Below are 21,931 nucleotides of genomic sequence, written 5' to 3' on the forward strand. Positions count from 1 at the left end.
CCAGCATCTTCTGTGAATTGTGATACATGTCCATGAAACTTTAAAAGTGACATGTCAAGTACAAAGGGCTATTAGAAAAGCATGTGGGATCCTTGATTCGTGAATAGTGAAATTTACTTTTTTAGCTTTTGTATTTGTGGTAAACTATTTTGAATACCATTCATTACCAATGCACCATATGAGGCTTTGTCTGGAGCTCCATATCCACAATAGTTCAAGAAGAATGTCAAAGCCTTGGAAAGGGAATGGAATAGTATCAGAGATGAAGGACCTCAATTGTGTGAAGAAACTGGAGATGCCAGTTATGAAGTTGGGACAGAGAGGGTTGAGGAGAGATTTGACAGATGCTCAATAAATTACTTTGTCTTCTGGTTACTGACCCTATTTACTTTATCAGTGTGTTCAGCAAAAGAATTGGAAGTGATATGAGGAAACGTTTTATCTTGTGACCTGCTCTGATGTGCACTACATTGCCGGAAAGGGTAGTGGAAGCAGATTTGGCTGCAAGATTCAGAGTACATTTGAGTAAATGTTTGGAGAAATAAAAAGGAGAAAAGAAAACTTTTCAGGGCCGTAGGGAAAGAAAGGGGAGAGTAAACTGGACGGTTCCACTAACGAACCAATAAACAATGAGCTGAATGATTATATTCTGTGCTGCATCATTCTTTACATGTATGAAAGGCAAGTAACGGATATACTACATCTGCTAAGCTTGGCACTTAAAGTTACAATGTATCTGTAATTAGTTTGTGGATGGTACCTTGAATGAATTGTAGAAAATGCTAGCTTGAGAAGAACTTCTGCTGCAGTTTTTTTTTAATGGAGCCTGAAGTATCATAGGGTTGGATCTAACATTTCTTTAGCTAAGCCTGAGTTGTATTGCACTTCTTTATTTGGGGTTGGTGGGTGTTGCCATGAAGCCTAGCAGGTTCTCCTGCCATATCTTAGCAAACTTGCCTTAATATTTACCTGCCACAGTCCTATAGGAAATCTCATGCTCGCTTTCCACCCCATCTTACCATGCACCATTCCCAGAACAACTTATTACTTAGTGGATTATCAGAATTCACTGGCATCCCTTTCTCATGCCAACTTTAAATCACAGTCCTGCCCTGAATGGAGTGAGGAGCTGAGTGGGTCTCTCGTTGAAATAATTGGGTCTAACGAACATCCCTTGTGTCCAGTAAAATATGGATGACACCTCAGGTGAGGTGTAAATGAAGCTTACATAGTGTGAATGCACCAATTGTTAAGCAACAAAATGGAGGGAAGATACACTGAAATGGGAACACAACAGACTGCAGTCAAAAGAACATTTTCAACCCTTACCCACTGCCAATCGGGTTTTAAAATGAATCCGTAGAGAAGGAATGTAAAATTTAGGTTAGATAACGCAAGTAGGTATTAATGTAAATAATTTATTGGAATTTGGATATAATAAAGATCAACATGTCAGCAACTTAGCAGATGTGGGTTTTCATGGCTAAGTAGTTTAATTTCACAGTCGAGGGACTGGCCATTGCAAAGCAGAATCAATAGCAGAAAGACACAGAGATGGCACTTTAATTCTAAATATAGATTTTTGCCTATGCTCTTAGGGTTGGTCACTGCCTAGCTTGTGCAGCAGTCCCCTTAGGAATATCACTAATCATTCTTCAGTGAGGAAAAGAAATGAGCTGATGGTTCTTTTAAATTTGAACACTGAATTCACCAAAATAAACCACATTCATTTAAGCTAACTAGTAGAAAAAAAACCAACGTCATTGAAAATAAGCTGCTACAGTATTGCCACCATGTGCATAGTATTTGTTATTTAATTGTTCGGTGCTACAGAACTTAATTATTGCTGAAAAGAGAGGCAAAGTTAAACCATGTTGCGTCATACACATCAGGACCGAAACACCAGAAAACCAATTCTAAGGAGGAAATAATTATTTATTCTCCAGCATGAAGAAAGTAATACTGATTGGTTCAACCATGTTTGCCATGGAAGCCCAGCAGGACAGTATTAGTTAACTGAATAAATTCAAACCACGTATATTGATTCTGGCAAGGCATCGGCAGCAGGGACTGGCTGTCTCCATAACCTCTGTGTCAGTAAAAAACGTTCAGAGGAAATATTTATTCCTTTTGCTGATAATGATCAGGACCCTATTGATTTACATTCAGGAAAATATGACAAAGATGGGATTGAGCCAAGAACTGGGACTTACCTCTAACATAAAAGATAACGAGGTGTGGAGCTGGATGAACACAGCAGGCCAAGCAGCATCTTAGGAGCACTAAAGCTGATGTTTAAGGCCTAGACCATTCATCAAAAAATCATCAGAAAAACATTTTCTGATGAAAGGTCTAGACCCAAAACGCCAGCTTTCCTGCTCCTCTGATGCTCCTTGGCCTGCTGTGTTCATCCAGCTCTACACCTTGTTATCCCAGATTCTCCTGCATCAGCAGTTTCTATTATCTCTTAATTCGAACACTTCATTTCAGCTCCACTTTGAATGTTTGTGACTGTGAATTGTTGTAGATTGTTATGTTTTGTTTGTTAAATGCCTGACAATTAATTTGGTTGGCTCAGATGTAACACCAAAGGTTCATCACCAATTTTGAACTGAATTGCAGACTGTAACTGAAGGAAAATTAACTTTGAAGCCAAGAGAGTGCCAGTTTTCGTTAATCGCATTAAAGCTGATAGAGAAATATGGTCTCATCTTTCAGCTACTTTGTGCAAGTATGTGTGTGTCAATCTTGAAAGAGGTGGCTGTTTTGTGAATCAAGTACATATACGTTTTCTGATGGCTCTAGAATGTTCTACTACAGAAGCAAATTATTTGGCCAATCAGTTTTCTCCAAGAGCACTGCATACCAATCCCAATCTATTGCATGCTGCTTGGATTCTTTAACATGTTTTTCAAGAAACTAATTCCTTATTCAAATATCTGATGGATTATGCCTTGTCAATGATTGAAAACTGTTGACAGTCACAAACAGGTGGTGGAAATGGGGGATGTGGCAGAGATAGTGGAAGATGAATGTAGATCTGATCTATAGGTGACAGCATTAAAGTATAAAAAACTTGCATTAATTACCTACTCCAACTATAATCAGCTGCTGCAGTTGCCTGTTGGTGGAACCTACTACTAAGTGACCTGAGGAGGACAGGAAGTATGTTTGAACATCAGTTGGAGGTATAGAGCAAATATACAACTTTACTGCTCCAAATAATTTCTGCCAGAATGCAACTGGATCCCCATCCATGGAGCGCAAAACTCCAGCTGTAATCCCTTCTGTCACCACACAATGTGAGTTGCAATGACCAATGCAAGTGAACCTTGTAGCCATCACCTCCAGACTGGGTGCCGGAGCTCACCCAATTTGCTTGCATTGAAAATGGCATGCCAAGTTTCTTACAAACTTTATTTCAATACTTTTAGGAAGGTGTATGAGGATATGATTGGCTTACAGATCAGCTGTTTGGAAGTTATTCTGGATTAATATTTTACAAACAAACTCTTCAGACAAACTTTCTAGGATTTGACATTGCCCAATTGTGCTAGACCATATTATTTCAAATGCAATGTTAAGTATCTTCAATAAACTCCGCAACATGTAAATGAATTAGTAACTCCCTCCATAAATTTTAATCTAGGGCTTCTGGTGGGAGAATATTAATCTTTCAAATTGTCAATGTTTTATCCATGCTCAGCAGGCCACAAATTTGTTTTATTTCTTAAAAAATCATTTTGCAGCTTAAATCTTCAGTTTTTTTGATTTGCTTGTCATCTAGAAAGTAACTTATTTGTAAAGTTGCAGACAGTTTGTATCCTTTTAAAAAATCATATCACAGAAGGTAATGAGGTGTAGCAACTAGTTGTGATCTATTGTCCATTCTTGACTCCAGATCATTCATTGCTCATTTCTTTTAATGGCAGTAATGTACTTTCCATAATAAGGAGCAATTTAAAAGTAATTCTCTTCATTATAGAACACACTGGTTTAAAATGCATCACTTTTAAAGAAATGGCCTATTTGGAAAACTGAGTGAATCTATTTGTGTGCAACTACATCAGAGGTCAATAATGCAGCGCTGAAGTGGGGCCTGCCTGCATCCAATGTAAATTGGATAATCGTGAACACACTTCAGCTTTTAAGTGTCAAATGATATCTGTTTCATTGCAGTTGCAGGCAATAACCACATTAACCACAAGAGACCTTGCTTTTCTGTTAGATATTCCCCAACATCTGTGGGTCACCACTAAACAGGAGTTGTACATTTAAAATTTTACAAATAAATTGAGAAAAGAGGCCTCCTGAAAACTAATAATAATGATATTTTCAATGAAACCAAGACATTCCAAAGAAACCAATGCTTAATTAACAAAGTTAACTTAAACAAAATACAAGCAAGGAAGAAAATGACTAAAGCATATCAAATTCTGAGGGCCAGCTGGTTCCTATCCCAGAGTTTTAAAGAAAGTAAGTGACAATATTGCAGATGACTCACTGTAATCTGTCTCAAACATGTCTCAGTTTGGAAACCATTTCTTCAGATCGGTCAATCACTCTGCTGATTTGATGTAGGTGACCAGGCAACCGCAGAATTATAGAACAGTTAGTCTAACATCTGTTTGGAAATTGCTAAAATCTATAATTGAGTTTAGGGTGATTGAACACCAAATTTTCGAATGCCCCAGAGCAAGCCTGCATGGATTTGTAAGCAGTAGCTCATGCTCAATGAACCTGATTGTAGGTTTTGAAGAAGTGAGGCATTTGATAAAGCCCTTTTATAAGCGGGTCTTACCTAAAATTTAACTTCACGAAGGAAAATTGCTGATTTGATCAGGAAACTGGTTGAATGCCAGACAGCACTGGAGAAATTTTGGGTTTGCATCCTAATTGAAACAATGCTGCAGAACTTAAGCATGCAAATTTTTGTGCTTTGTACATCCAGATGTTGTAATCCAACCTTTTTGGTTATTGAGATTTTTTTATTGGGATATGTAGGATAGATATATATCTGTTTTAGAATGTGTAGAACCGTTTAGGACACAGGAGGAGGTAACTCTGACCATCAGATCTGAACCAACAGAGAATATCTGTCTATTTTCCAGTACTCTACTGGTTATGAAACCAATTGTGAAATTAATAAATGCTATGTTTAAAAAGGGCAATACAGTTTTACAAAATAAATGTGTCTTGTATTCAAGCAGTTTATTTTCTTGAACAGGGTTTCCGAATCTAGCTACAATTTAATTAGAAGTTTTACATAAGAATGCATTTAGGAAAGTTTACACTTTAAAACCAACTCAAAGATTTTTTTTCTTGTCCGTGAGTATGAGATGTCTGGAAACACGTTGATCTAGTGGCATTATGACAAGCTGATTCTGTATGTATTTAAAAAAAACAGACCAGTATTTGATTATAATAGTGAAGCTAAGGTTTAAGTATCAATCAACATAATGATATTCCCTCCTGTAGTCAACTGGAACACCTAAGGTTCGTTAAATCTACATTTGTTTGTATGAGATTGCAGCTGTTCTTTAATGCTCTCCATTTATTATGTTAGCATTCAGTTACACAAAAATCAACCATCATTTGTTTTTTAGCACTTGGCTAAATTTCTCCTTTTGGCTATTATAGGAATCGATATGTGATTGACCATCTCTGACTTGTGTTTGGCTTGTACGTATGCAAAATTCCATTTATCTAATGAAGTCATTCTTCACTTGAGTTTAATGAGAGTTACTGAATCTATAGCTACAATATGAACCTCAACTCAGTATGTTTGAGTGACAATCTCTCCATGCAAACTGGCAATTTAGCTCCATTCCATTCTTAACCCTTTTAATGAACTATGTTCTGTTTGCTTCTACACAAAGCTCACAGTTGCTATTATACAACACTTGCTTAAACAGGTTTCCTACTCTTTATGATCAAGCTGCTCAATCCCTCTCTGTGCCCTTGCCATACACAGTCACTTGCAGTCTTGTTCGACTTAGAATGCCACTGTATGGAGCATAGTATCTGGCCTGAGCCATTGTGTATATCATTCCCCTCCTTTGAGGTGGTGGTAACGAAGAATAATTGAACAGGATTGTTCCAGGAGAGAGAGATTCATGTCCATGTACCACCACAGCAATTAAATTCAATGCAAGAAAGTCCATAAGTGATCTCCTTGACATCAACCCCCCCTCCCCCAGACCAAATATAGCCTTTAACTAGAGAAGTCCGAGTCATTTAAAGGCCTTAAGTTGCCACTTTCACACCTGCAGAAGGCAGGGAATTGAGAAAGATGCTGATTCCCATTTTGTTTTCATTCATCCGGCCACCTTATTAGCTGCAGCAATGTTGATTTAAAAACTGATTTCTTCCCAAGTGGCAATCGTATTCCCAGCATCAAATTAATTTGTGTTTTAGAAGAAGCCAATTTAACCATACATTCATGAATTAACAAAAAGAAACAGTTTCTTAGTAAGCAAAGAAAAATTAGCCATGTAGCATACACACACAGATTATAAATAAGAGGTGGATCCATAAGTATAAAATTTAACAAAATATATACAGATCAGTTTCTGAGTTATTGAATATTGTGGCCATTTCAGTAGAGGTTACTGATAGCATCAGCATTGGTATTTGAACAAAGTCAAAGGGCTGGAGAATTCAGCAGATTCTTTTGAGAGAACCAGAGTTAAGGCTTTGTGTGTGTTTCCTGTTTACTGTCCACAATGCTTACAGACCTGCTGAGTTTCTCCAGTACTTTGTTTTGATTTCAAATTTCCAGCAGAATTTTGCTCTTTTTCCAGCTGAACAGTTGGCTTCATAGTTTTGCAGATTAGTTGAGATTCTGCATTTCTGATTCCATGCAATTGTGCTGGAATTATATAGCATATATATCATATGCTATATAATTCCAGCATTCCGGCAAGAGAAAGTTCTTTTTGTTTTCCTGTTTCTTTTCTTCAATTTATTGAGCAGTTGTAAAATTGTGGAGTTCAGCTGTTCACGTCTGTAATTTTAATTATTTTGGTGTTAATTTAGAACTGACTATATTAAAATATCCTTTAAGGAAATACAGGACTGTAAATGCAACATGTAAAAAGCATTTGACCAATGAAATACAGCGCTGATATTCTTTAGTATAAAGCCTGTACCAATGCCTCTGCTGCTTTGAGGATTAAGGACTAGTCTAATATAGATGACAGGATGTTTTATTGTTACTCGGTATTTAAATCCCTTGTGCAGTGTATACATTCAAAATAAATCTCAGCTTAACTGCAAGATAGAATGGCCACATGGTGGCAAATTGCAGAGCATGACCTCCAGTTTCAGTTATTGAAACGGGATGTATAGGAGCTAAAACAGTGAAATTAAGTCAGTACATTTGCAAGGGCCAAGGATATTGAGCTCATGTGACTGACTGGCAACATCTGAAAGAGCGCTGAGAGATTGCACTGAACGCGCTCTGGAGATAGAAGCTGTAGAAAGGACTCAGTAAATGAGGTAAGAAGATAATGCTGAGAAATGTCTACAGCACATTTAATAAAGAAGCGTCACTTTGTTTCTGCCACTAGCTCAGTGCTGATAATCTGATAAGTGATATATTCAAGAAAATAGCTTCATACAGATTGAATGAAGATAGTATTTGTAACAAAACAAAAGACAGTTAAGGTACTGAAGTGTAATGATCAGCAGTACTGCCTTCGAGCTTTGTACTTCCTCCTCTGCTGAACTAACCGATTCAGTAAAATGACTGTTTATCTTAGTGTATTTTATCAAGTTAGTGAAAAATTTGATCATGAGAAAAAGATAAAGATTGAGGAAGTTAAAGCTTCAATGAACAGTATTTGAAGTTCTCCAATAGATCGGTCGCTGGTATTAACTGGTTAACTCTAGTGTCTGCAGTGTATGTGAGATATGTAGGGCAGGATGGCCAGAAATAAACATTTATTGCACAATTTTTCAACAGAAAACTATGTTTTAACTGTAAATGGAAACTCTTAATGCTTATTACTACTTCAAGTATTCCTGCATAAGTAATCATAGTTCAGTTTAAATTATATATGGATGTATAAAATTGTTTCATGTAAAGGATCGTTACATGGACCAGGTGTAAATAAAGACTCCTAGTTAAATCCGCTACATGCAGTAGATTGGAGAAAGTTTTCATGCACAGTATGTTTATTGGTCATTTTGATTTCCTGCTTTGAGTGGCAGCTGTTTCGAGTGGGATTATTTGATAGGCAAAATTTTATGCTTCCCTGGTGGACTGCTTGGTAGGCATGGGATGTGTATTTGGGTGTAGAACCAGTACCAGTGCTTACATATCTGCACCTCACGCCAATTTTACTCATGGTGGGAAGGCGTCAGGTACATGCCTGTCCTTGGGTAATTGAAGTACATGTTTCTTTTTTACATTCGTGGATGTCAGCATCACTGGTATTTACTACCCATTCCTAATTGCCCAGAAGGCAGTTAAATGTTGACTACATTGCTGTGGACCTGGAGTCATGTGTAGTCCAGACCAGGTAAAAATGGAAATTTCCTTCTCTAAAAGGCATTAGTGAACCAGATGGGCTTTTCTGACAATGGACAATGGTTTCATGGTCATCCTTGGGCTCCTAAATCCAGACATTTGCTGAATTCAATATCCACTATCTGCCATGACAAGACATGAACTCAAGTCCCTGGGACATTACCAGGGTCTCTGGATTAATAGTTCAGCAATAAAACTATTAGGCCATCACCTCCCTCTTTAAGTGGTCACTTTAAAGGCTTCTCCCTATGCAGCCAATTTTTTTTTCCCCCTGTGAGGGCAGACACTAAAGGTCCCACTCCACTGGCTGTTGGCAGGAAAAGGGGTTTATCCCATCCTCAGAAGGTCAGTGGCCTCCTGTATTGAGCAACTCACCGATGAGGCATTGATTCTTGCCAATATGACCCCCACCTGGGGTATCATATCATGGAGGGATTCAGGCAGAGGGAAATGGTGGCAGTTGGGGATGGGGCCATTAGGACTGGGAAGTGATCAACCAGCAGTAGGTATCAGTTGACAACGGCCCTGTTCCTGACATTGGGAATGAGAGATTCAACCAGCTTCTCTCAGGAACCCACATCAAAGTCCATCCAGGTGTGCTTGTCAAGCTCTGTGGGTGAGGTGAACCCTTCAGCCTTTAAAATCCACTGCAGAATCTCTATTGTTCATCCCATCTGCCACCCTCCCACCAAATTAAAGACCCCCAGCCACGAAGTTTGCCACAAGGTTATGCCAAATGTTTCAGGTCAATGACTATTCATCAGCTTGAAATGATCATCGGCCTGAAACAGTAGCTCTGTTTTCCTCTCTTGACGGACACTACTTAGCCAGTTGCGCATTTCAAGCTTTTTCAGGTTCTGTTTCTGTTTAATACATATCTTTTATGCCCATTGCTTTTTTCAAAGGTATATTTGTGTTCGCATTGTCTGCTGCAGCATTATAAATCCATGTATTACTATTCATGATTTTAAATTCTCTTGGCATCTGTGCACTTCGAATAAAATTCTAATGCTGTGGACATAATCACCATTCATTGTTATTGTTTAAATTCTCTTTGCCTGACTAGGACGTCATTATTTTGAGATAAAGACTGGTTGGGCATCTATTAAGTAATAACTGAGTCAAAGGTTATTAAGCACCAGATTTTTCCCTGCTGTTGAAACGATCACTAAGATGCGAACGCACAGAATGCATTCCACTGGCTGTTCATTGTAATGTCATATTCACCATGTTTGTTTTCCATGTTTTTATTGGATACAGAATAGCAATTCTGAACTGTATTAGATCTTTATTGATTTGTTTTGAACCTGCATTTTGACATGTCCTCTGTTTTACTTGATATGATGTTACCACACAGTTTTCATCTAAGTGCAAACTTTATCTTTGGCGCCCATATCATTACGGCATCAACATATATTTGTCGCTGAGTCTGCCCTTTGAGAATGGAGTCTAAATTAAAAATGACCTGTTGTGCAAGATGATGGCAATATCCAGCGCCATATTGGGGAACATGTGACAGTGAAGGGCTTTATGCCTAATTTAAAACACCTCTACATAATTAGGCTGCCGAAGTTGAAAGGGATTGAAACTCCTCCTCCATATAAGTTTTCCACTGGATGTAACCTAAGAAACAGTTGCCATGAAAGATGTGGGTATATCACCTTTCTTTGCAGTTGATGTGGATCTAGGTAGAGCAGTCTAGATGCACTGCGCTGGAAATCTATGATCACCCTCTGCTTCTCCCCTACTGTCCTTTTTTTTTCCTTCCCCTTGCCCCTGACCTGCTCCCTAAAGACTACTGTCCAAAATTCATGCTGAAATTAGCAGCTTGTACCTTGGAAGGCACAACAGGCCCTTCCAACTCATCTGAATTACTGCGATAAAGCCCAGGGCACATTTGGGTCCTTCTCTAGCATCGTCGATGATTAAAAGAAGATCATGCCTAATTTTTACCCCAAGATTTTCAGAATATTCTGCAAATTTGTGTCTAAACTTCAAACAAAATAAGAAAAGGAAATGGTGTACAATATCATGAATGCATTGAGCTAGCTTCCTCAGCACTGAGGGAAGAGGAATGATCAGATAATATGCTTCTTGTAAGATATGACATTACTGTTATTTTTTTTAAATTGCAGAGCTGAAAGTAAACGAAGAAGGGAATTCCTTTCCTAACCCCGGAAGGACAAGAGGTCTTGAGTGAGACAAAATGTCACAGTCAAGACTTGCCTTTGGATTGATTGTGTTGGGGCTTGTTGCTTTTGTGAGTCCCGGGTTAGCTGTCCTTTCTCAGCGATTGAAAGGCCGATTTCAACGAGATCGCAGGAATATTAGACCAAACATCATCCTCATTTACACCGATGACCAGGATGTCGAACTTGGTAAGAACAATTTAACATTTTTTTAAAAATAAAATCAGCTAGTTTACTGCCTTTATTGAATTTGTACCAGTTTAGCCAACATAGTAACCGATAAATCGACCATCTGGCCTCATGGGTTGAAATGATTTGTTTGTTTATATTGTCCTTTGCTTCCAGTTGCAATATTATTTGTCTTCTGTACTTGTCCCTTTCCTATGTACAAATTTAGTGTGCCTTGACGCTTCTGCTTGGCAGTAGTGCATTGAACATTGAGTTCAGTCCAAATATTCCTCAGGAATACTTCACTCATAACTTAGCTGTGAGCCAAGAGATCCTTCACACATCCGGTAAGTTTGCCGGAGTGCTGGCCTGTGCCAATTGACTAAGCCATGACCAGACTTATTGCTTTTTCCAACTGGGCATAGGATACTTTGGAATTCCCAGGTCACAGAAGTCAGGATTCCAGTGTTTTTTTTTCTGTGAAAATGCAAACTAGTAGCTCTACTCGTGTTGGTTGAGGTGTTTGGAGAAGACAGTTACTGCTATGTTGTTTTGTTGCTCTGGCAACACCATACAATATTATCACAATATGAGAAGCAACATGGTTATAGTGAATTAAGTATTTAATGCCACAAAATGAGAAAATTTTGTCCATCACATTGGTACCAGCTAACTGAATGTGTTATCCATTTAGCCCCATATTGTTCATCTACTGTGTAATTCATTATAACTATTTATATTTTAATTTCTTCTTTTGTGAAAATTTGACATGTATTCCCCCTTGTTATTGACTATAACTCTTCCCCCCCCCGCCAAGTTATTGAATAATGAAAACAAGTTCACCCTTGCATCTTATGAAAATCTGTCTCCATGCTAGCAGTAGAAGGATTTAAGTTGAATAGTCCTTGAATTTATGTACAGGGATCAAGATGTGCAATTCTCCTGTGCCTGGATGAAATGATGCACACTGGTGCTGCGTGCACTAACTATACTGCTGAGTGACTGCACATCTCAGGCTGTGGCCCTTGATTCAAAGCGAATATCGATTAAAGCTAGCCTACACTATTTAAAGCTAGACTGTACTCCTTGAAAGGATACTGTATTCTACCTGTACTCAATATTGGAAAAAGCTTCAAGCAGGTTCGATGATGGTGCAATTTACAAGACAATATGCCTCCAGGATTTTGGATGCCATTACAGAAGAGGGTGGGGTATTGGGGGGGGGAGTGTGAGAGAGAGAGAGAGAGAGAGATTGCCTTCCCCTCGGAATTGTGGCATCGTGTTCATTAGTGACCAGGGTCGGTGAGTGGTGAAATTAGCCTCTTTATTGAGCATCCACAATGGCACAGTTCATGATGGTGATGAAATCCACACTACGGTTTTATAGTAGCCTCTTTTATACACCTTTTTTGCGTACACCATTAAAATTTTAGCTGTAGTTGTATCAATTGTACAGAAATTTGCGTGACATTTGTCCGGGGGAAGCAGGAGATGGTTTAAACACTTGCTAAATGCTGGGTGTTACTCCTGATTGGATTAAATGTCTATTAAATGTCTGAGCTTACATAAGTAAGAGGGGTTAGTCCTTTTAGTCCATAAGACCATAAGACATAGGAGTGGAAGTAAGGCCATTCGGCCCATCAAGCCCACTCCGCCATTTAAATCATGGCTGATGGGCATTTCAACACCACTTCCCTGCGCTCTCCCCGTAGCCCTTGATTCCTTTTGAGATCAAGAATTTGTCGATCTCTGCCTTGAAGACCTCCAACGTCCCGGCCTCCACTGCACTCTGCGGCAATGAATTCCACAAGCCCACCACTCTCTGGTTGAAGAAATGTCGTCTCGTTTCAGTTTTAAATTTACCCCCTCTAATTTTAAGGCTGTGCCCACGGGTCCTAGTCTCCCCGCCAAACGGAAACAACTTCCTGGCATCCATCCCTTCTAAACCATACATTATCTTGTAAGTTTCTATTGGATCTCCCCTCAACTTTCTAAACTCTAATGAGTACAATCCCAGGATCCTTAGCCGTTCATCATACACTAAACCTACCATTCCAGGGATCATCCATGTCAATCTCCGCTGGACGCACTCCAGGGCTAGTATGTCCTTCCTGAGGTGTGGGGCCCAAAATTGGACACAGTATTCTAAATGGGACCTAACTAGAGCCTTATAAAGCCTCAGAAGCACATCGCTGCTTTTATATTCCAACCCTCTTGAAATAAATGACAACATTACATTCGCTTTCTTAATTACGGACTCTACCTGCAAGTTAACCTTTAGAGAATCCTGGACCAACACTCCCAGATCCCTTTGCACTTGTGATTTGCGAATTTTCTCACCATTTTAGAAAATAGTCCATGCCAGTGTTCTTTTTTCCAAAGTCTTTAAAGTTAGTAATTTTGGTAAAAATGCTAGACCTATATAATCTAAATAAGTGAGAAACTATAATGTTCAAAATTTAAAAATATAGAGAATATTAAACTGCCTGCATTTGGGTCATGAGATTTTGTTTACTATGGCCAGTTTTGACCATTCTTACACATTCATACAGTTTCTTGGAAGCGCTGTTTTGATAGTTTCTTCAATGGGGTAGCAGCCCTATTCAGTGTATATTTAAAAAAGTATTAATCTGTACATTAGTATGAGATGGTAGCCCTAAATAAAAGTTAGAAGTTGGTAGTGTATAAGGAAATTTCAAAGAGATAAAAGAGCAGCAGACTGAAGGGACAGGCTGGTGGAAGAAACTGTTTGATATCCTGCAGCCTATTCAGGCCCCAGGAGATGGTTACTAAGGGCTAATTAATATTCTAATCTTTCTATAGTTTCAAATGAGTTATGAAAACATGATGGTGGGGATGACATTGTGCCGAGTAAGTTACAGTATTAACAGTTATTCGGGGGCAGCCTTTGATACAGAAACTGTTCTAAACATTGCTTGCAGTGTGGGGCTGAGAAGAATTGAAAGGTGTGAAGAAACAGTAATGGGTTGGAAGGGATGTTTAGTTTAATTTTATCTTGTAAAATTAAAGTGTGCTACCAAAAAAAACGTGGTTATATGAATGAGTGAATGGAAATGAAGTATAGTAAACATAGAGCTCTTGTGAATAAGTTAGTAAAAAGAATCCTAATATAATGTCTCACAGAACCTTTCCAGACAGCTGTTCAGATAGGAAGAAGAGATCACCATGGCACTAATGCCCACAGTCTAATGCCAAGGTCATGGAATGTAATGTTGCAGCAAATTTAGTGATCTAGTGAATTTAAATATGTGGTCAAAATCAGTGAGTACATTCCCTCATGTACCAGTTCTTGCGAACTTTAAAACTAGCTTCATGTACTGTTCTCTTTCACAAACCTCCTTCATCACTATCATTCCTCTGGATCACAAGTCAATTGTCTTAACATTGCTTCACCTCATACTCATGCACTTGACATTGCTCACATCTCACAGCTTGTGCACATTTTTTGTTCTTTGAATGTAGTGTGCACATTACATGTGGCACTATGCTTACAGACATACTTGCCTGCGTTGAATAGGGCATTCTAATGCATCATGACCAGTATGCAGGAGGTGATACTGGTAATAAATGGAGTGGGTGTACTGTTTTTTGAAGTATTAGGGGGATTGCTGAGGTCCTACACTGGGGGAGCTGCAATGACACTATGCTGTACAAACCTGCTGTAATTCGCTGGGCGATTAGTATTTGACCTCCCACCACTGATAGTGAATCTGTTAACCAGCCAATTTAGACTAATCTTGCCCACGACCAGAGAATGCAGTCCATGGCTAACACCTCATTACTGATGAGTGTCCTGCAAGGTCAATTGCAGTCTCCTCCACTTGGTGTTTTCAACATGACTGTTTGAAGATTTCTGCCACAGGAGCAGTGTTACGTAGGAACACTAGGCCCAGTAAAAACACCTGCAAATGGGCACTAAGAGAGTGCACAAATGTCTGAGTGTTAGAAGTGTTGTTAGTTGAACCTTTTCAGGACTTGTTACTTTTCGTAGAATTATAGAATCTCTACAGTGTGGAAACAGGCCCTACAGCCCAACAAGCCCACGCCGACCCTCAGAGCATCCCACCCAAACCATTCCCCTATAATTCATGTAATCTACACATTGCTGAACATGGTGGGCAATTTGGCATGGCCAATCCACTTAACCTGCACATCTTTGGGCTGTGGGAGGAAACTGGAGCACCCAGAGGAAAGCCATGCTGACTCTGGGAGAATGTGCAAACTCCACACAGACAGCCACCTGAGGTTGGAATCGAACCCGGGTCCCTGGCACTTTGTCTCACTGATTAACACTGCTACCACAATGTGCCACCAATTGGTGGTACTTTCTTTCAAACTTCTGGGCAAGGGGACCCTGTGCTAGCCAGTAAGAGAGCGATGACATGTTGGGGAAATGTTGAGCAGTGGAAACCAAGGGAATTGTTCAGGGCTTCCCAAGTCTGAAAGGGTATTCTTGTGTACCATTTTGGAGGATTACTGAGCTGTTGGCCACCTCCTCCATTCTTCACAATCATCTCCTTCCTTCAAGCCCAAAATCCACTTCTTTCTCCAATCTTCATAACTTTTTTTTCCCTCATCCATTTTTCATGTTCTTCAGCCTCCCAGTGCTTGTATTACCCCCCCCCCCCGCCAAAATTACTCATGGTCTTTCTCATCTTCCATTCCAGTACTCTACCACTAGTGCTCCTCCTCCTCCTCTTTTATACGTGTTTCCTCCTCCTCCTCCTCCTCCTCCTCCTCCTCCTCCTCCTCCTCCTCCTCCTCCTCCTCCTCCTCTTCCTCTTCCTCTTCCTCTTCCTCTTCCTCTTCCTCTTCCTCTTCCTCTTCCTCTTCCTCTTCCTCCTCCTCCTCCTCTTCCTCCTCCTCTTCCTCCATTTCTCTTGCATTGTCCTCCTCAATTCCCTGTGCTCCCCCTTCTCCTCCATTATTCCTCCTACATCCCTCCACAACTATAGAGTATATTTTCTTTTTTCATTCTCTGCCTGCCCACAATTACAATAGTTAAAATTAATCTCATTAGTCCCGTTGCCAGTAGCAAGTATTTTTAATTCAAAAATTGAAAATTAATTCAAAAGTCTAGTGTCCATTTTATACAAGGTAGAGTTCGTCCTCATAGCTCACCTATACTTTTCATACGTGTTGAATGCAGCAGCAATCTGATTTGGCCAATTATCAGAGACAATCTAGTGGCAGGCCACCTTTTCCCCCTTGTTCACAGGATCTGTTTAATGCCTACAAATCAAATTGGCCATCTTCTGATTTTAATCGTCTATTTCTTTTTTTCCTCCCTCTGGGCATCAATCAGTATGCTGAGAAAGCCAAGCCACTAACTCCTTGACATGACCAGCATTTTGTATGTAATCCACAGATCCATTTATATCCATATAATGTACGACTTCAGATCCAAATAAAATTCTGTCCTTTTTTACGGTAATACAATCCATACACTTTAGTTAATCTTAATGGTGTCAACTGAGCTGAACCCATCTTGCAGTGAAAGAAGATCTCTTCAATCACAGTAATACGTTTTGACTAAATGTTAAAAATGGATTCTGCATTTTAATGTTGTTGGAATGTTTTGAAACACTGCAAAAATATTAACCAATTCATTTGCTTTTTATTACTAAGTCTATAGTAGGCCTTTTTCAGACTCATTCAGTTAGTCCCAGAGCAATGAAAATGCCATCAAGTTGATCACATTCTCTCACAAATTATACATGGGGGAGAGCTTTCTACATAGTAAGAGACCATTGTGCGGAATCCAGCGTATTGTGTATTTGCCCTCTTGTCACAGAGTTGACAGGATTACAAATGCATTATGCATATATCACATAACCAATATAGATAACTGGCCTTGCATCTTCAGCTCATTTTTATAGTTCGAATTTATTGTCTACACATTTTGTTCACGGGGCAGGGAGAATAGCTGAGCAGACATTTTTGAAAATTTAAAGAACTAGTCATGTAAAATGAATGGTAGCATACTGGGGTATTATTCCATACTATCTTAAAGCTTAAAAATATTTAAGTATTCAAACACTTCCCAAGGTTTTTTATGGAGGAAAAAAAGAAATAGACGATTAAAATCAGAGGATGGCCAATTTGATTTGTAGGCATTAAACAGATCCTGTGAACAAGGGGGAAAAGGTGGCCTGCCACTAGATTGTCTCTGATAATTGGCCAAATCAGATTGCTGCTGCATTCAACACGTATGAAAAGTATAGGTGAGCTATGAGCACGAACTCTACCTTGTATAAAATGGACACTAGACTTTTGAATTAATTTTCATTGTTATTTTTGTTGCTACCATGAAAGAACAATGCACAACCTTGCCTTACAAATGACTAGTGCTTAAGATTAGTTAGAAAAGAGAACGTGCATTGACCACTTGGAGAAGAAGACATTAACAATGACTTCTGAGTTTTGCGACATGTAGCTGGATGCCTGGTTTTTGTTCCTAATGAACTTCTTGCGCTGCTAAATAAAAACCAAAAGAACTGTGGATGCTGTAAATCAGGAACAAAAGCAAAGTTGCTAGTAAAGCTCAGCAGGTCTGGTAGCGTCTGTGAAGAAAAAAATCAGAGTTAATGTTTCAGGTGCAGTGATCCTTCCTCGGAACCCATCTGGGATATCATCGGTTATCAGCAGCTGTCCAGCTTTTTTAGTTTGGTACTCGTTACAAACACTGCACTGGCTGAGGTGGTCCTTGATTTTTCTTGCTCATATTTGATCAGCATGTCATATCTCTTGCCTTTCTCCGACTTGACCCAATTCCTTGATGGTCTGCATGGATGTGCTTTATTATCTCTCCTCACAGCTCCTTCAGGATAATGACTCTATTACCTTTGTACAATATACTGCCTTGGCTGTCAATTTATCTCCATTCACCTGATATGCTTTTGGAGCAGCAAGAGTGTTTACCTTTTTAATCATCCACCTTGCAATAGTTGGAGATCTGCATTTTGTTGGATAGTTTGCTTGACTTGAGAAAAGTGTTCATCTCTTACATTCCAGTGTCTTTGCTGGGCTGATGACTTCCAGATCATGATGAGCTTCTGTTTCATGTTGACTCTGGAAGATCTCTCACTCTGTTCCAGTATCCTCAACTTTCTTCCTCGGGAGGACTCTTCTCAACAGCAGCTTGGCTATATGTAGCTGCTTCTCTTTGTTTCACTGTTACTTTGAAATTAATTCTCTCTAACTGGAAATTCTTTGTAAATGCTTTGGAGCAGAGAGCAGTGGTTCAAGGAAAATGCTTCCAAGTGGCTCGTGGTCAGACTCGACTGTCCCTTCCAAGTAGGTATTGATGAAACTGTTCACAAGCAAAGATAATGGCTGGACACACTTCCTTGATCCTGAACATAATGTTTTTCTATTTGGGTTAGAACCTTGGATACAGAGGCACCCTGTTTTGCCAGCATCATACTACATGGTGGCTTCATTGTTTATGTCATGGTCTTTCAGCACCGATGTTTTGTCAATAGTTGTTTGATTTTACTGATTGCTATACTTGATGGCCTGCATGGATGTGCTTTATTATCTCTCCTCACAGCTCTTTCAGGATAATGACTCTATTACCTTTGCTGCAGTATGCTCCAGTACCAATGCACATCCCTGTATGAGAGTTGGCAGGATGATGTGCACTCTAACAACAAAATTGGCAAGAATTTAGCGAAATACTTGATGAAGCCCAAAAATTATTGCACTGTTGATCGTGGCATCACTCCTTCAGCTTTCATGTTTTCAGCATTCTGCTGATGTCCTTTCACTGTCTGTATATAGCCTATGTACTTCACTTAGACCATCTTTAATTTTAATTTTTTATTCAGCTTTAGATTCACCATGCAATCATTGTTGAGTGGTTACTCTACATTTTGACTGAGGTTAACAATGGCTTCTTCTATTGTTTTGATGTACCAACAAACTAGCAAATCATTCATAATATATATATTCCAAACCAGAAAGATTGTTAATTATCTTCTTCTGGAGTAATGGAAATGCCAGAAGGTATGTACAACCACCTATGTCTCTCAAAGAGTGTCCAGAATGTCATTGAAAAACTGCTGTTTTCACCTAGCTTCCCTTATCAATAACCGCATCTTTTGTATCAGAGCAGGTAAAGACTTTTGCCTTTGAAAGTTGTGGCAAGATTCTTTCAATAGTTCATGAGGTAGTGAGATTTTTTTCAGGATGTTTTCTTTGATTCTTTGGATAAATGCATACTCCTAACATTTTCGATTGTTTCACTGCTTTAATGCTGCTAACCCATTCTGTAAGAGTTGACACTTCTTGACTATTCTTTTCTTTTCCAGCTCTTCTATTTTATCTTTTCAGGCTGGCTTTGAAACCAGCTGGACTTTTACGTGGTAGATACTGAAGTGGACATTGCATTCTCATCCATTTCAACATCATAGTCTCCTGGAAAATGTCTCAACTTTGACTGCATTTTATATTCATCCAGAATGTTTTTCATGGTCCATAGTTGCATGTTGCAAATCTCTCTTGGTCTATTTGAGGGTTACCAGTCCAAGCTTTAGACTTGCTCCACTGTGAGATATTTTGTTGCGCTCTATGACATGGAACTCTGGATTTTTTTTTTTAAATACAGCAGTAGGCTAAGAGCAATCTGTCCTCTCAACACAAATACAGCACCATCATTTCATTTTTAACCTTAGTTTTGAGGGTGTCATTTTTGGATCACCATGTTGACCTAACTTGCATAGGTCAATGAATTTCGTGATGTTACAAGACATACTGGTTACTATCTGACATTTTATTTTGACCTGAAATCCTTCTGCTGGCCTCCTGTCATAAACCATGTTTCACGTATTGAACTGAGTGAACCAACCTGTTATATATTGTCTATTCATCAGGATCTCTGGCTGCTATCTCTCTCTCTGGCCATTTATACCTGCTTGTTGTCCTTTTTTAGCCACACACTTGAGCAAAATGATGCAGCTTTTTGCAGTGAGCTTCCCCCTGCTGTACATGCCTCCTTATATGTTGCACCGTGTAGTTACTTCTCTTGTGCAGTACTTGCTTCCTTCCCTTTGTGATTATTATTCTGCCCTTTGTGTCTGGAAAATTGTCACCAGAATACAAGACCACAACTCTAGCTGCTGATTCACAACTTGGCACTTCATATGTTACTTGCCTTCATGAGTATGAGCTTGTCCTTCTCTCAGTAGGTGTGCTTTTACTTCTTTATACGTTATTCTTAATACAATCCTGTCTTCATTCAGTCATCCTTTGTGCAATTTCACAGCTTTCTGTAAGCTGCGTTAATGATGTTATATATTGATTTAAAGGATTCTTTTTCACTTTGCTCCCTCGTATTGAATATGCACTGTTCATCCATAGCATCCACTTGGGGCTAACAATGTACTTTCAAATCCTTTAAAATTTGTTTTTTTTTCTGCTCAGAGATTCAGGGTGGAATATATGTGGATGCAGTCTCTTCCTAACATTGATAAAATTGTAGCACCTTGCACTTGTTCTGGTTTGCTCAATAAATATCAGATAGTAAGAACTGCAGATGCTAGACTCAGAAATAACACAGTGTGGAGCTGGAGGAATACAGCAGGCCAGGCAGCATCAGAGGACCAGGAAAGCAGATGTTTCGAGTTGGGACCCATCTTCAGAAATGGGGTAAGGGGAAGGGAGCTTTGAAAGAAATAGAGAAAGGAAGGGTGGGGCTGGGGAAGGTAGTTGGGATGGTGAAAGGTGAGTGCAGATAGGCACTAGTGGGGATTGATCAGTGAGGTGGGACGAGCGGATAGGTGGGAGAGGAGGACGACAGGTCAAACGGGTGGGGATGAGAGGGAGGGTTGATCATGGGATGAAGCCAGGGGTGGGGAAATTTTGAAACTAGTAAAGTCCACATTGAGACCATTGGGCTGTAGGCTCCTGAGACAGAATGAGGTGCTGCTTCAGTTCGTGGGTGGCATTGTTGTGACACTGGAGGAGGCCCAGGATGTCGCCCAGGGAGTGGGAGGGAGAGTTGAAATGGTTCACAACTGGAAGGTGTTGTCGTTTGTCGCGAACAGAGCACTGGTGCTCTACAAAAGCAGTCTTGGTGACTCCGCTCTGTTGTTTTTGTGTAAATCTGTCATTGGTTTTAGAAGAATTCCCAGTCCCACCTCTGATCCCCAGTAATGTGAACAGGAATTAGGGGAAAAGTTGCAGCCATTCTTTCTTCGTGTTTTCACTGAGATACTGAACAGTTTTTAGTGGCAGCTCCTAGCTCTGCAATTGTGCTTTTTAATGTGTTCAACCCCAGGAATCAGTGAAGTGAAGCTTAAAATGTCTGCCTCAAAATAGAGATTGTATCAAAGGCAGACTATGACAGATATTTGTACATGATTGCATTTCTATCCAAACACCCACACTCAACTGGCATGCTTGTAATACATAGAGAAGTGCTCAAACTTGGGCCTGACTGTGCAGTTGAACCGCTTCCAGAGAGTTGTGCCCTCCCCCACTGATGATCCAACATGGTTATGAGGAAGCATTAAAGATTTAATGAAAGAAAATACTTATGAACATACTATCTTTATTAGCTTAGCCAACTTTTAAGAGCCCAGTATAGTATTTCTTCTGTTCTCAAGAGCAAATACAGAGTAATTCAAATAAGAACTCCTCAAGATAGCTTCAATTATTAAACATGATAAATTTGTACATGTTTTTGGTGCTGCATTACTGATTGTATATGAAAGATCAATGGCCTTTATTCCATAACTTTTATTCTAAAACTATCAATGGGTTCTATGCTGTACAAAATGTGTACCTTCTTCAATACAATTTTCTATGAGAAAGGCATGGTGAGTATTTCCTGTCAGTGAAGATTAAAGCAAATAACTCAGTCCCCAGGTCTTGAGGGCATGATCAAGGCTCAATCTCTAAGGTTCTACTGTCAGAGCTGCTGTCCTTCAGATGACTGATTAAACCAATTCTGGGAGTACTGGATGATATTAAAAACCCTTTGGCACTACTCAGAGGATTGGGATCTCCCAGGCACTTA

At 39.5% G+C, this 21,931-nt stretch overlaps 1 protein-coding gene across 9 annotated transcripts in view; it reads left to right on the forward strand.

Moving 5' to 3' along the window:
• Window positions 1-21,931, forward strand: part of LOC125461299 (extracellular sulfatase Sulf-2-like) — a 299,570-nt gene that overhangs the window by 182,929 nt on the left and 94,710 nt on the right. For 8 of the 9 annotated variants that reach the window (XM_048549894.2, XM_048549900.2, XM_048549899.2 and 5 more), the window contains one exon: window positions 10,669-10,911. In XM_048549894.2, the coding sequence (XP_048405851.1) occupies window positions 10,740-10,911 (172 nt within the window). In that variant the 5' untranslated portion in view covers window positions 10,669-10,739. Of the gene's footprint in view, window positions 1-7,392; window positions 7,501-10,668; window positions 10,912-21,931 lie in introns of those variants that run through there. The other variant, XM_048549898.2, reaches the window with a different exon arrangement.

The sequence above is a fragment of the Stegostoma tigrinum genome, chromosome 19 (genome assembly GCF_030684315.1).
Source record: "Stegostoma tigrinum isolate sSteTig4 chromosome 19, sSteTig4.hap1, whole genome shotgun sequence".
Taxonomy (NCBI): Eukaryota; Metazoa; Chordata; class Chondrichthyes; order Orectolobiformes; family Stegostomatidae; genus Stegostoma; species Stegostoma tigrinum.